This window comes from Psittacula echo, assembly GCF_963264785.1.
Source record: "Psittacula echo genome assembly, chromosome: 3".
Taxonomy (NCBI): Eukaryota; Metazoa; Chordata; class Aves; order Psittaciformes; family Psittacidae; genus Psittacula; species Psittacula echo.
The window spans coordinates 117,910,899-117,927,896 of NC_137736.1; the positions used below are offsets into that span (position 1 = coordinate 117,910,899).

The 16,998-nt window shown below is 39.5% G+C and overlaps 1 protein-coding gene across 4 annotated transcripts in view; it reads right to left on the reverse strand.

The window, feature by feature from the left end:
* The window catches only part of FAT3 (FAT atypical cadherin 3), a gene marked incomplete at both ends in the record, with an annotated part of 320,523 nt that overhangs the window by 126,863 nt on the left and 176,662 nt on the right, over nt 1-16,998 (reverse strand). For all 4 annotated transcript variants that reach the window (XM_080612353.1, XM_080612351.1, XM_080612352.1 and 1 more), the window contains one exon: nt 4,470-4,531. In XM_080612353.1, coding sequence (XP_080468479.1) covers nt 4,470-4,531 — 62 coding nt within the window. The remainder of the gene's footprint in view (nt 1-4,469; nt 4,532-16,998) is intronic.

The window sequence follows — 16,998 nt, forward strand, 5'->3', positions numbered from 1 at the left end:
CACTCTGCTCCCACTTCTCCTCCTCAATAATTATGGTACATGACTCGGACCTTGAAAGGCTGAGGCTGCTGTAACGGTATTTTTAAACCTATTGTCTTCAGTTGCTTTGTCACTCTTGAAGAGATTTAAAGTTCTGAACATGCTTACTAACACCTATTTTTATTCTTTAGAAAGGCTTTGAATGGACAAGATTTTCACCATGACAAATGTTAAAAGATTACTTCTGAATAAATCCACAGTGGTAAATTTAAACAGTTTGGAGGAACAGAGAGACACTAAGGATGCAATTTTCAAAACTGGCTAAATAACTTAAAAGCCTGCATCACGTGTGCTCATCAAGGAGAAACTAAATAGCCTCAGCACTTTAGAAGCATCAACTTGCTATATACTGTTATCAAGAGGATGAAAAGGTCATCTCTCACTCAGGTAATTTATCCCTGCAATCATAAAGTTTCAACGACTCCTGCTAGAATTGCACACTGAAGCCTGTAGTCGTTTTGGCTCTTTCTTTTGCTAAACACAGGTCTTGCCCAAGCAATTCCCAGCCAACTGAACTCCCCAGCAGTAGAAGTGTTTTGCAGAGGCTTTCCGTGATGGAGGCATAAGGAACCCAGCATCCGTAACAGCATATTCAGAAACCACTCAGGGGTAGAAAGCATGTGCTCAGATCCACCCTCCAGGCTGAATGCGCAAGTCAATGAACCGCAGCCCGAGTTCAACAGTCCTCTCCCATTAAACTATACATGTATACAGGAAAGCAGACCAGGAATTATTCATATTCTGGACATCTCATGATCAGCTGACACAATGCAAGGATGCAGATCCTGCACAAAGTGGCTTAATTTCTACATTTGTTACTAGACATTCATCACTCCAGCAGCTGTTGCATAAAATCACATAGCAAAATCACTAGCATTTGTGAAGCTGTCAGACCAGGAGTTGGAGGCATCTACAAAAGACGTGGGCAGAACAAACCAGACAGACTATTTTCTGTGCTTTTTCTATAGCTCAAACTCTACTAATATTCTCCACTTCTAGCTTAAGTAAATTAGCATAATACCATTGCAGATAGAATCAAGTGCTAACACAAAAATTATTAGAAGACAACACACATGCAGAAAAGGAAGGAAGAAAAGAAGGAAAGGAGAGGGTCATATGTCCAATTATTGAAGGAGAATAAAGACAGATCACCCGAAACCTGCAACTGCACCTCATGGAAATGCATCACTATTGTCATTTACTTGCAAAGCAAGCAGGTAACTCTCAGAATTACATTTCTTGCCTCAGATAGGCATTTAAATTCTTCATCCCAACTACAGAATCTTTAAGAAAGTCTGTGAAATAAAGCAATTTGGCTTTAAAAAAATAAAGCAAATTTGGCTTGCTTCGTGTGAGAAAGCAACTTAATCAAGCGGTCATTTCCTCCCGTTTCAGGCAGAACCATTCCATTAGTAAGAATCCACTAAAGTAAGAGACCATCCTGTATAAAATTCAAGACCATCCAATTTAAACCCAAGCAGAAAAAATTCCACCCGATAGAAGGAACTGAATAAAACCTGCAGCCATACAAGACATTACAAATGTGCCAAAAAGCCCCTGAAACCCAACCAAATTAAGCTTTCAACTTGAGAGCTGAAAAAAAATAGCACTGAAAGTGCCACAATCAATGAAAAATCTGGGAGCCAAAATACTTTTTTTTTAATTCTTCTCCCCTCAAAAACCCCCAAACAACCCCAACCCTCCCCAAACAACATCCCCAAAACAAACAAACAAAATCTCCATTATTTTAAAAGGGTGTCTTGCTCATGCATCTTTTAACTCAGGGTCTTGACACGTTTCTGCACTCACATTGGGACATACTTTTTGGTTAATCCTGTGGCATGGAGTATTAAAAAAGTCATGTGGACACCTGTCCATACATCCAAATAAGATAAATAAAGGAGGATGGAGAAGAGATGCACAGCTGACCTGGGCTTAGTACTTCCTTTACAACAGACTTCTTGTGTACTTACAAGGTGAGTCACTTAGATTCACCCTTCCTAAGCATGGCAGCCTTAAAAATCAATATCCAGTCCCCTCTGGTAATTAATGTTTTCTCCAATATGGACAGGGACAGGCATCTCCTAAAGAGCCACCCTAAGCCATTACCAGATGAGGTGGAGATCTGCATGAGCATTGGCACTACACACAATTACAATGACTAACATCTGCTGTCATATTTCACCTTGTTTCCCTAACGATTTCTGAGAAAGAGATGGAAATACTGTTACTAACGGAATTTGCTCAGTAAGTATTGGCTGCTATGGGTATAACGTCCCTGTCAAATTCTGGTAGGAAAAAGACAGGCTTATTAAAAGTAATTAAAAATTTGTATCTAGGAAGGGTCTGTCGGTGCCTCAAACACGCACTGGGCAAAGGGGAGAAAGGGCTGCCAGGTCAAGCACTACTCAGAGTTTTTCAAAGGGAGACAAGTTTGCTCTCTTTTATACCAGACAAACTACTGGAAAAAGGGTATGAAACGAAGCCAGAAGGGAAATACTGTACTATTGGGAGACCATAGTTGTCTTGGCAATTAAGTCCTCTCCAGGGGGTTAATTACACAGAGAGAGAGACAGGCATTTTAGAAAACATTTTCTGAGTGTGCCACAAGAACAAGCACAGCTAGGCCAGCCTGGCTTCAGATCCCCAGCAGCCTATCTGCTCTGATCCCCAGGAACGCGCCTCCCAAGAGGCAGTGATTCATCAGCACCTCAAAGAGCTGATTTGGCCACTGGGGCCATGTCCCCACCAGAGCCCCATTCCCTTTCCCACACACCATTCCCAGGGTTCTTTTACAACAGTGCGGTCCTTTCCATGCTTCCCCAGGACACCTGCTCAGGTGTTTCTCTTCTCTGTAGCCTGCCCTTCACTTCACTCCCCATTCACAAGCCTTGGTGCATCCTATGATACCAACTTCCCTCTAGTGCATCTTGAGTCCTCATAATCTTGCAGATGGTTATTTTCTCAAAAGAGATATAATTCAGGGGAAGAAATATTTTAACTTGTATTGATGACTAAAACCTAATTCCTATAAGTGATAGGTTTTTTATTTTTGCTGTTAATAGTAACACTTCCCCATCTGTATGGGAATCCTCTGGCAAATGTGGATTTGGCGTGGTCTCTGAGGCAAACACGTAACTGGAAAAGATACTTACAGATCTAAGATTCTCATGAATAGATACATTTAAAAATCAATGCCAATTTCATTCAGTTTGTGATCTTCTCTGACAGTATAAACTGTAAAGCTTGCAGTTTTTGGAACACATGATTACTTTACTAACTTTCCAACTTAATAAATCTTAGAAAAGAGAAAATCCTTTTATTTCTCTCCATTTATTTATGGCCTGGAATGTGCAAGAATCTGCAGTGAATTATCAAGAAAAAGCCCAACAAACTTGTAGAGTAATAAATTAAACCTTGTCTCATGTTCTGCACTATCTAAAACAAGTTGGGATTTCTAACAAATAAAATAACCATAGAATATGTAAAAGTGTATCTAACTACATTTTGTTGCTAGATATTGATTACATTGGGAACTCTTTTGTCCAGATGCTTTTTTACTTGCATGGATTTGAAGAGAATTTCCTAAAATACATAGTAGGAGTGGTTATGTGGGACAATATGGTTCTTTCTCACTTGTACCCACACGAAACAAGAATTCCTTATTTCACAAATTCCTTCTTTCACAAGAGAACATAGTCAAGGATCTTCTATACCCAAAGAAAAAAAGCATAGCACAATGTACAGCAATGTGAAAGAAAATGCAAGTAGTAAACCCAGTAGTTTACAAGCATACCACTCCACATCCAACGTATGTGAGCTACTTATAAAGAGAAACATTTACCTAAGCGCCAGAGAATGGTTTAGGCACTCTTTTCAGAGGGCAACTTTTAACTTGAAAATTGTCATTGATAGTCCAAATAAGTGGAAGATGAGAAATTATTCATGAATTCTGATGATGCAGTGAATGTGAGCAACATCAAAGTTTGCGTTCATGCAGAAGAATAGCGTGTATGTTAGATCTGAGATGCAAAACTGAAGGTAAACGTGTTTAATCTGAGAGAGTGAAAATCTTGGCAGGGTTGTGGTGATTCCACCACTTAAAAAAAATTTAAAATTGCTCTGGATATTCTAAACTTCTGCCACAATAGAATATTGTGTGACAAAACAGAATTTAAGGGCTACAATAAAAGGTTTAACTGAAGCAGACAAAAGGTGGAAAACAAGAGTCGTGCATATTTGGTCAATTTTTTCCTGTGCTTGAGAATTGCAAAATGTATTATTTCTTCTGTATAACCAGGCAATTTCCATCTTTGTGCAAGTCATATATTGAGAGAATGGAGAATACTACTTCCGTGGAACATAAAGGAGTGATTTTAAACCACAAAAATCAGTTAACCTTTTAACATATATTTCCCACTTAATCTTACCTCCAAAAAATGCTCTGCTTGCTGTTCCCGATCCAATTTTCTTGATGTGGTTGTAATCAGACCTGCGAAAAAAGGATGATGTTTGATTGTCAATATCCATTGAAAAATACATGTTTCTATCGACCAGAAGTAAATTCATTTTTTTAACACTCAAAGGGAAAAAATCTATTTGAAGCTGTGTCAGACACAGATGTCTTGACATCTGTCAAGCATGTTGTTTCTCAGTCTAGCTATTATGAATTTCTGACTAACTATGGATCTTTAAAGAAAAATGCTGTGAGAAAAGTAACTGAAAAGCAGTAGCTCCGTACCTACAGTTAACATGCTACATTTAAAAACTTCCTAAAGAATCACTATTTGTCTTGTGATTAAGTGCTTCAATGAGTCATTTGCATTTGACTGAAACCCTTCCATAAAAAAAAACCTCATTAAAGATTTCAGAGTTCTCAAACAATTAATGGGATAAGATGCTGATTACTTCCATGCCAAGAATACTTGACAAAGGAGGTTATTTCTCTAATAACTACTTGTATACATAATGATTTCCAAATGTAATCATTCTAACGCATTAAAGGTTTTGTATGACAATTTCATCAATTTGTTCCAAGCTCAAATTGAGCCTTTAAAATAAAGTACCCTTTTACATAAGGATGAGCAAGATATCTTTATTTTTTTTAAGTAATGTACTTTCACAAATTATTAAAGTCTTGTGAGATTTGTACCAAGGAAAGAAAATGAAACACTTACAAAGTTCTCTCCAGGAAAGCAACGCACATCTTTGATGAACACAGCTTAGGGTTTTTTTTTGCTCTCACTAGAGATTTAAAGGGCAGATTTGAGTTTCCTCTCATACAAAACTTTTCTTTGGATCGGAAAATGCAACACGTGCTTGTTTTGTCATAAATTCTGATGAGCATAAAGGGACCAACTTTTCCTATAGATAAAGCTGGGTTTGCAGAGACTGCCAGTGAACAAAGCCGTTCTCAACAATTTCTTGTCTCTAAGATTACCAAGAAAGACAAGAAAAGAAGTACTCCCTAGGTTACCTAATATACTTATTTAATCAGACCAGCCAAGTATCTACATAAAAATCCATGATGACCATAAATTCTCAAAAAAACCCCACATCAGCAACATCTTACAACTACATAACACCTCTAGTGCCAGAAAGCTTCTACAGATACAGCTTCTCTTACACTGTCACCTTCTCCTTGGAGGCATTACTTTTTATCTATTTTGGTGAGAAGGACTGGAAAGTAACAGGATGAAATGAACAAAGGGAAGTCTACTCTGCTTCCAATATATCAGACTTGTTACAAGATCAACTAGACCACGGAAGTGACACCCACGGGGATGCCTCATACTAGGCCATGTCGCTCAAGGCTCTGTTCAACCTGGCTGTTATCACTGAAGGGTTTTTTTTCTTTGCCTTTTTTCAATGAAGAGCCTTTTGGACCACAATAATGGTCAGAGTGCCTTCAGACTTGAATTTCCTTCTAGAAGAGGTATATGAGCACGTCTTTATGATAAAACTGTCTATATTTTAAGCATAGCAGTTCTGAACAGATTTAGCATGCAGACTTAACAGTCAGTCCTAAAGGGCAGCTAACCAGACCATCACCATCAGTTCTGCAGATCAGATCCTTCAGTATGGTGCTAGCACAATTAGCTGATTTTGCTTTAAAGGCAGCTCTACATACAAGTACCAGTTCTGGGCAGTTTCATTACTTTTTTACAACACTCTCTATAAATAATTGGTCATTTGTGTGCAGTCATGGGGCCTCTAGTTTCCAGTTGTGTTCTCTGAGGAGCTCTCCCATCTGACACTCATGGTGGCTTCACTGCAGTCTCCTGGCTGGATGTGTATCTGGTCCTTTCAGATTATAAAACCGTATTTCAAGGAATTCTGTTTAAGATCAATCACCAAAACTGAAAACAAAATAATATTACATTCCAGTTATGTCTAAGACTACCCACAGCTTTAGCACTCCAGTCTCAAAGAAATTAATTTCATGGGGTTTATGAAAACCATGCTGTCTCTCCCTCCTGTATTCAGTACTCTATGCCATAGATACACAATAATAGTAATATTTAGCAGGATGTAGAAATTTATTTTTGAGATATTGGGGCAACTGAGAGAAACTTGGCTTTGCACAAGAGAATATATCCCAGTTTTAGTTTTTCCCTAACTGAATTAACTTGTCATACTCTGTTATGGTGTAAAGGCTTTATCTAAAGGAAACAAAGAGAAAAATAAACCCAAAGAAATGATGCTAGGCTGCCCTGCTGTTTATGATATAAAATCACAAGGGGACAGTGACAAAAAATGACCCTTTCTTTCTTCCTATCTTCAGTATGTGCTGCAGCTTTTCTAAACACAGCCATCTGGACAACTATCCAAAGCCAGTTGGGAAATACAGCACAGATTTATCACAACATAGTCAAAACCACCAACAGGCTTCAAAAGTCACAGCACACCTCTCACATGGCTTCTCTCAAATTTCCAGGGAAAAAAAAAACATGGTCCTGTTAAAGAGGAGGAGATATTCATAACTGTGATGATTCTTAAAGAGTCATGACAGTGAAGAGGAAAACTGAACTCAATAGAAGTTATTTACAATAAAACCATCAGCTCACAAGCAAGGCTATGTGATTCTATTCCCAGCATTTCATATTTTACTTTGAGTTTCTGAATTAAAGCATCTCTCCGTGCATCCTGGCACATCTGTTCCTTAGGATATATGAAAGAACTGTTTTGTGAAACTCTGGAAACATTGCTTGAGGTAACTGTATGTTCTTATATAACTTGCTTTCCTGTAATACCTATCACTTTTGCTGTCAGAGAACTCTTCCCACCCTGAAAAATGAACAATTACTGTTTTCTTCCCATTACAGAGCTTGGAAATGCTGGAAGGTGAATAAGCTCACCCTGCACAACATGTCCCATTGTATCACAGGATACGGTGACAAGTCCCAGCTGATATGGACTGACGAACATACTTCCAGCACCACACTGTACACTGGATAGAATTTTCATTGTCTCCTGCATCATTCCCCTCTAAAAAGAAACTCAGCATGTGGACAGAGAAGAAATGGCAACATCCTTCACCCCATCACCTTATAGTCTGTATGAGAGAACCAGAGATGTGAGGTGGGCAACAAGGCAGACCTGCCCTACAGCTTAGGTGCAGTTACAGTGATACGGAAGAAAGAACAGGACCAACACAAGGAAATATTGACATTTTAACGAATACATCAGCCTATACAATCTTCAGCTGATGCCTCATCTTGGAAACAAATCACCAGTTATTAAGGCTGAGACATGTGATCAAGACATTTGACCAACATTTAGCACTGATGCTTGGGACAACGCTTTTAGCACATCAAAATGCAAAGTGAAAAAAAGGAAAAGTTCAGTGAAAGAGATCAAAACCCATCTGAGTTACTTCCCATTTGCAACGAGTGAACCACGCAGTTACTAGTGTGTAAATGAAGAAACAACTTATTAGCAAATGGTAACTCGATCATAGGTCTTATGTCTTAGAATTAGTGCCAGGTATGTGTGTGGATGCATGTGGATCATCCTTCGTGATTGAAGATGACATAATACTTATGAATTCAACAGTACAACTAATGCTTTATAATAATTCTTCTGGGTAGAAAACTACATGTTTATTAATAATAAAGCCAGCAAACCTGAAAAAGAGAGCAGCAGTTTGTTGGTTCTATTGCTTTACCTAAGATAGGCTTTGCTATTTAGAAGTGGCATAATGTTCTGTCTCAAGCTGAGTCTTTTGTGATATAATGTATTTTCTTTTTAACAGTAGTTCTGCTTGGATGCTTAAACTTTTGGCTATGCTAAATGTCTTTATCTGAGGAATACCCGAAAGTATACATCACGCTCTGAAGACATCCAGGTAATAGGCTCAACCTAATGCAATTCCACTGCAATCAAAGAAACTCTGTAAATTTATGCTAGGAATCTCTCTCAAATGAATGTAATCTTTGCATTCTTATTTTTAGTCAAGAATACATGAAAAAAACACAGAAAATTATTAATTTATTTAACAAACAAACAAGGCAAACAAGTTTATATTCAAATATAATTTGAGGCCAACAGCTTTCATTTTAAAAAGTTCAGTAACTATATTTCCATTTGCATATCCAAATTATTCCTTCCCAAGGAGGCTGTGATATTGCCACGTAATCTCACCAGAGCTCCAATATTTAATTTGAATTCTGACATTTTTGCCAATCTTTATCAGAGTTTGTTTTGTATGCTACTGGAAATATAAATATATTTAATAAGATGGCCTAAAGCTAATAGAGATACTAATGTTTCTGGCTACTTTTATTACTAGGTTGCCAAGAAATACAGGATAAGATGCAAACAAGGTTAGAAGTGCAGAGAAGTAAAAGCAAATGGCGACATTTCAAATCTTAGGTGAATTTGATGCTGATCAAAGTGGAGGTGATAACCAAAGATAAGGGGAAATAACGCCAAAACTACACTAGCCCAGATTGTCATCTGGGGATCATGTACTACTGGAAAACACTGCTTTAGAATTTCCATAAATTATCACTAGTCATCCAGAGTAGAGCATGCACATAAACCTTAATTTATATGCTGGGAAGTTAAGCATGCATTTGTTTTCTTAACACTTTCTGTTCTGGAAAACTCAAGGCATTCGCTACCTCTGTTCTTGCAGTCAGAAACGCTGACAGCACCTGGACAAATGCAAACCTGCCTGCTAACTCTGCCTTCAGTGCTTTAATTAGAGCAGTCAATTGCCAATTAGGATTTTCCACCTCAATAACCCATGCTTGGCCTTCAGTTAGCTCTCGTTTCACAGAAGGGTTCTCATGCAAATAAAACCTCTGTGTCTGTGTGTACTTAAGTTGATAGACCATGCTATACAAATACCTACATATATACTGTATATACAGTCTAATATTTGAGTATGTGTATGTCCGAATGTGACCTTTTACATAGACTCAATAAGTAGAATATTAAAAATTATCCCCAAATACACATATTTCCAGAGGTATATTTAGCTCTAAGGTTTACTGATATTCCTTCTTTCAACATATATACATTATATCAAACATTTGTGTGAGAAACAAATTAAGTCATGGACTTTGAGAGCCGCAGAAAAAAATAATTCACCAAGGGCTGTTAAATGCTATGGCTAGTAGCCTTTTATGGCTATTAAAGGCTATGGCTAAAGAAATCTCTAAGCACTGGATAGCTTGAACACTAGCACACAGAGGGAAACGTTGCAGTGGGTTTGCTGCTTCTGACCGTTGCTCTCTATGCATCCAGAACAGCCCACGGCTGTAGGTGAGACAGCGAACTAAACTGACCTTTGGCTTAGAAGAAATTCACATATTTTTCAATATTATGGCACTTAGTGACCAAAAATCAGTTTGCCACAGGCTATTTTCTAACACAGATTGAATTTGCCTAATATGGCTATGAAGCCAAGGAGAGTTCAATAGCCTTCTCCTTATGAAATTAAATTATTTTCATTCAACCTGTGGATGGATAACCTTACCTAACATACCGCTTAAAAGATAACAGAATCTGGTATGGAGAGACAGTAAATTTTACTGCTGTCTCTTGGAGTGCTGCAAATTTTATGGTATAAAGAATAAATTTTTTAAAAAATTAAATTTTAAAGAACTCTTTTATTAATTCCTCATTTCCAAACTTTGTTTAGATGAAATACGAAGAGAGTATATGACAGGTAACGAGCAGGCTAAAGTAAAAGAAGCCGAATACCCTTCTCTGTTCTAAGCCGAAGGCTGAGTGTCTTCACAGAGGTAGGAAGGTGAATAAGAAAGCAACGTCCTCCCCTTCCCCAGCAAAAGACTAAAAGGGTTCAATTTACTGCCTGTTTTACTTTCCATTATTAAATCATCTTTTTTTTTCCCTGATATGCATATTCATAAACCTCATTTCATTAAACATTACATGTGTAGGATGAGTTAGAGAATGTATTGCCTGGCTGAAGATCATAGTGGTATATATACCCTCTCCACTCGCAGAACAGCCAGGCAGGATAGGGCCATATATTACAGAGCTTGTACATAACTCCCATCCAGACATGGTCTGGGTGGAGTAACCAAGGTCTTGTTCCAAAGCTTTCTAGTCCCTAGTTGCTGAGAGAAACTTTTCTCCTCATTAAGATACTTGTCCTCATCTTCAAAGAAAATACTTTGAGATAGAAGCAAGAATGTAAAATTCAAGAGCTTTCTCTGCAAAGTTTTTGTGCCCCAGGAGATGCTCTGAACATCCTGCAACACTGATGTTATCCTGTCACAGTCCAAAGTGGATATGCTTCCCAATCTGACTTTGTCAAGGATACTTTAAGGAACAAGGATACGGAAAGAAAACCACATGAAGATATCAAAGGAAATGTTCTGTACAGTTACTCTTGAAAGATCTGCTTAGGGACAAAAATGCCTTGGGATTGTTTGCTGAAAATACAGGCCTTTAAACCCAACATATTAAACAGACAAAAGGAATAAGTAAAACAAACACTGCTTTTCCAAAAATGTTCCATAAATTCAGTGGCTGGTTATACACACTGCTTGTTCACCAGAGCCCCAAGGCTCAATCTGCAGAAATCCATAAGGGAATGTATGGGTTTACAGATGAGTTTACTAGAAATCTCAAATATTTATTAACAGTACACACAATGGTGTGTACACACAGCATTTCCATGTATATATTAAACACAGAAAAGAGCACATATCCACTGAGAAATACAGCCATCAGCTGTCAACTGTCCCACTACTCTTTGACAGCAAATTTAGGACTTTACATAGAAAAAAAAGGGCAGCCACAATAAATAGCATTAGGATTTCCACCATATATTCAGGCAAGTAAAACTATCGTGTATTCCTAACCATAGAAATGTTGAAATGAATAGCTATAACCAGGGTAATTTTATTACCCACAGGCAGTGAGAGGCGTTGTAAACACTCTAACAGCACATTCATCTCCTGCAATAAATTAGGGATCAACAAAACGAAATTGAATTTCAAAGATAAATGATAGAAAACAATGGACGTTTTACTTGGAGATGTAAACAAACATAGCATTTTATATAATTGCACATGTAAACCTCTAATTTAGAAGGACTGTATTCTGATCTAAATGAATGATACTTCATTGAACAAGAAGGAGAACCCACCAGGCAAGCCTGTGCAATTACGTGGAGGGCTGCTGCTTTATTGTTTTTCCTGAGGTGACAATGAAAGTGAAACAACCTCTTTGAAACAAGGTAGGTATAAAAATTGATTGCTTTTAAAAACAGTTACGTTTTCTAATGTGTGGTTACGTCTGGGAAAAAAAAAAACAACAAAGGAGAAGCTGAAGCAAACCCTTTTTCTTCCTCTTTGGTTGTCCCTTCTGTCTCTTCTTAAGAGTTCCCTCAGCTTATTGCTGAAAATATCAAAACTCTGCACAAAATGCACAGTAAACATTTGCTTCGATGAAGAATCTGGATTATGTTTTCCTTTAAAGGCAGATCCTGGCTTTTTTTGTTCCTAGAATCTGTTTAGAATGACAATATGGTGATCCAGTCTGTTCAGCGCAACAGAGGACTCGGAGGGACTCCCTTTTGTCCCTTCAAAACTCAGCCAGCACAGTCCTCGGCAACTGTAGGCAAAGCCACCACTCTCCTAAGTGTTCTCCATTTTAAAAGTAGCCAGTTTTTCTGTTCCCACATTCCTCCTGGAAGGCTGTTTGGGAACATGATTGCACAGCTGAAAGCCCTGGTTTCCAGACAGACTGCATTTATGAGCAATTTGCACCTTCATTTTGGTCAACTAAACAGGCCAAGCTCCACCGGCTTCCTCTTGCCCTCATTCCTCCTAAGCCTGATGGATGTAGGCTGAACAGTGCGCTCCAGATAACATCTACATAGCCCTGCTAAAACAGCCTAACTACTGCTTTGAGTGGATGCATGTATAGCATAGAGTCTCAATCTTGTTATTAGTCCTCAAACGTACCATTTTGTGTACTCTGCTAATGAATTTCTACTCTTCAAACCCCCAGGGATGCTTTCTTTCCCCCCCCCCTCAACTTCTCCTGTTTGGGTGACACTTGCCTACCTCTGGATCAGAGTAAAATCCCACTTTTGAAGCCAGCATCATTGAAGAAACCACCAAACAAAATAATTTGCCTTGCCAATACTTGAACTAATCTGTTAACGTGTGCCCTTCAGCATGCAAATTCCTCTTTCAACACTCATAATTTTTATTTCCTCTTTAGCCAAACCCATATGCACATATCAATTCAAATATTAATCTCTTTGTTCTCATACCTCATAAATTCTGCAGTGCAACCGTATCAAATGCATTTCTGAAGTCCAAGTAGATGACATACAGAGCATTTCTTAGAACATCATTTATCTTATCAGCGACATCAAGATAGGCTGAGACAATTTGCTTCTGGTAAATCCATGAGCACTTTCATCCCATTTCTATTTATTTCCATGTTTTTAATTATACTGTCCTTCTTCAAAATATGTTTGAAAGCCTTGCAGATGACAGAGGTCAGATAAATAGTTCTGTGACTGCAAGGCTTATTTCTTCACCCTATTTGTTATCTCCCAGTTGTATGGTTCAAATCCCAGATTTAATAACGTCCCTTAATAATTACTGGCTAGGAGTTTAGTTTAATGTGGCAGTTCTTTCACATTTCTGGAGTGGAGATTATCATAGTTATTCTTACTTGCTGTGGGAGTGATGGTTTGGTCAGGAAGAAGCCAAATCCCAAATAGTTGTGGACAGCAGGGTGAAGTCTATAAACCTGCCTGCATCAAACCACAGCCACCACCTGACTGCAGTCACTTTGGACCATAAAACTGCTCAAAACTGCAGCTCCCCAAAGCAAACTGCAGCTCCCCAAAGCCTACCCTAAAACACAATTCCTCAGGGATAGAGTGTAAATATTAATAAAAATGAAAAGATTAATAAAGTCCAAGTGCCCAAGCTGCACTGGCTCCTCTAGCAGCACTGATGGACAACTTCGCTGTGGTGTCATTGTAGCCTGAGTCATCTCTTAGGGCTGTGATGCTCTGAAACAACTGAGCAAAAGCCCTGGAGGGACTGTCATGCAGCGGCTTAGCTCTCTTCAAACTCTTCACATGGAAGTTCATAGTTTTTGGGATAAGAATGTTTTCAAGTTCAAATCCTTTATCTATGCTCAAATAAATATTTAAGAATAGAAATAGCGTTCATATCTTCTTTTGTCTTCTTCTGCAGCACCGCCTAAAAACCTAACTGCTAATATGATGCCTCAGCACAGATTTTAACATCCCCCTGCATCGCCTTCATTTTCAGCAGAAATTATAGAATTCTATTTGGGTTATAATTAGCATATAATTACTACTGGCAGGAATAGCTATAAATACATGTAACTAGTGGCTAGCTTAGTAACCAGCACACATAATCATTATACAATTTTCTTTAATTTTTTCTGTGCACAAAGGCCTCATAATTCTGCACAAGTGACAACTGATCCTAACTAGGCTGTGCTTATAATTTATGCTAATTCATTTCACTGTTTGCAAGAAAGAGGACTTACATAATAGCATCCGTGGTGGGGGTAGGTGCTGCCACTTTTAGTGGAAAGGGCCTATGCAAATACTCTGCACAGTGGGCCTGAATACATCATGGACTGCTGTTCAATCTCCTTCTCCAACATGTTATGACAAAGGAAGGGAAATATAATAACAAAAATCTCTCCGATGTATGCTTTTGTACAACATATATATAGGTCACAGCACGATGAAGTCCTGGTGTTTTCCTTTCTTAGTTGTGGAAGGAGGTGTGGAGGGTGCGCAGGGCACAGCTGTCGGTTATTCCTCCTGATCTAGACACCCTCATTACCTTTTAAAGAGAAGTGATTTTGCATTTTTCCACACCCATACCCTCAATCCAAGGGCTGTTCTTGACAATAGAAGAACAACGCTGGCTTTTCTCCCGACTGCTCTCAAAAGAAAGGCATTGATCCCTCATTACCAGCAATTGTCTCCAGCTCAGCAAAGCCACAGTGCTGAGAGAGTGGCTCCTTGTGCCGACTGCAGATTCCCCAGGTCGACTCAAACTCATCTTCATCTCTAATAAAAAGAATGATTCATCAGCGAGGTGACCTTCCTGATACAGAGGCAGAATGCAGGGCTGTGGAAAGAAGCCTCATAGAAAAGATATATGGCCGTGTTTCTTGACATGCATCTCACAGATAGACCTTAGCACTGCCAAAATGCACTGCCCTTCCCAAGGGGTCTCCTGCCTAAGAAATAGCACTGAGACACCTCTGCTTGCTTTCCAGCTCACCATCTGTCCTGCTCTGTAACCTTAAATGAGACATTTTCTGTCTCCATGATTCCATTTTCCTCCTATAAAACTGGGGCAATTGATACCATTCTTTGCAAAGTGCCTTGTGATCTACAAAGGAAAAAATGATTTGTGCAGGAGTGAGATATTGTTATTAACTAACAATCTCATAAAGCTCAGCCATAACAGCGCTAAGCATTGTCCAAAATTTATTGTTAAGTAAGTAAAAAAATAAATTCTTTAAAGACTGGAATGAATTCCTTTGCTTTCCAGGGTTTTCTGCTTTCTTTTTCTCACTTCTCTATGCAGGGATTTATTTAAATTGTTATCAGTGGATAAAACACATTATTAGCTCTGACCCCCCAACTTCAGTGGCTCAGCATGTAACAAACAGCAAAAATGCACACTAAAACTGGAACAAGAGCAGTAGCTGCTTTTCTCTGCAAAGCTAGTCCAGTACCTCAGCCTTGCCAAACAGCTATCAAAGCAAAGAGGCATGAGTGGGGCCTGGGTACCAGTAACGGAGCAGAATCAGTTATCTGCAAAGAGCTTGCTCTTGTTTTGACACAAAGTGAGAGATGGGATCCTCATGCTGAGCTCTTTCCACATACACAGGCAGAGGGAGTAGAGGAAAAGCAAGACCTCCCATGTTCAGTTGGGGGTCTCAGCAGCATCCTGAGTACTTTACCTGGTGGCTGCTTTTAAACAATGACACTGATTGATTTATAACTAACTCCTAGAGTGACTGAAGGAGAACCTGAAGGGACTGGGATAACAACATAGAGATGACTGAGGAACAAGGAAACGCGGACTGGGGAGGACGTTAACATGCATCAATCCCAGCAAAGAAGAGGAGACTGAAAGCAGGGCATGTTACGCAAGCCTTTGCCATGCAGAGCAGCAAGGGCAAGCTATCACCTAATAAATGAGGATGGAGTAATGCTACTACATGGACTGCTTTTGGAACACAAGATGTATCCAGAGTCTGTGACAAGCTGCTGCTGGAAGTATTGCAGTGTAGGGACAACCACCACTTGTGTTTTACTTTCTCCTGCCTGAAGATAGCCCTGCTGTTTTGCTCCATCACTGCTTATACACGTCTCCTTTATATTTTGTATCTTTTCCTTTCAACTCTCGATAAGTGCACAAGTCCTCATATTCCACTCTTTTATCCTCTGAAGGTCCCAGATAATGGATGCTCACCTAGCTGATAGATGGATGTGTGTGTCTTGATCCAGGCCTGACCTGTTCTTCTCTCCTGGTCACACAAATGGGGCTCTGAGGTCCTCTCAGACCTGTATGGCCTAACTGTGAGGCTAAGGAGCAACCAAAACTACTCCTCTATTCCTTCCTTAGTCCTCTCAATTGAGTAAATCAAGTCTCCTTAGCTGCTTTCCTCTTGTACTAGGAATGGAAACTTACATGAACAAAAGCACCAAAAGAATCATAGAATAGTTAGGGTTGGAAAGGACCTTAAGATCATCTAGTTCCAATCCCCCTGCCATGGGCAGGGACACCTCACACTAAACCATGTCACCCAAGGCCTCATCCAACCTGGCCTTGAACACTGCCAGGGAGGGAGCATTCACAACCTCCCTGGGCAACCCATTCCAGTGCCTCACCACCCTCTCAGTAAAGAATTTCTTCCTTAGATCCAATCTAAACTTCCCCTGTTTAAGTTTGAACCCGTTACCCCTTGTCCTATCACTACAGTCCCTGATGAATAGTCCCTCCCCAGCATCCTTGTAGGCCCCCTTCAGATACTGGAAGGCTGCTATGAGGTCTCCACGCAGCCTTCTCTTCTCCAGGCTGAACAGCCCCAACTTTCTCAGCCTGTCTCCATACGGGAGGTGCTCCAGTCCCTGATCATCCTCGTGGCCTCCTCTGGACTTGTTCCAACAGTTCCATGTCCTTTCTATGTTGAGGACACCAGAACTGCACACAATGCTCCAAGTGAGGTCTCATGAGAGCAGAGTAGAGAGGCAGGATCACCTCCTCTGACCTGCTGGTCACGCTCCTTTTGATGCAGCCCAGGATACGGTTGGCTTTCTGGGCTGTGAGTGCACACTGCCGGCTCATGTTCATTTTTTCATCAACCAAGAAACAACAGTCAGGTTTAAAAGAATAGTCTATATTGATAAACTGAGATGACTGACAGCAGTCAAAGCAGGTGAACTCT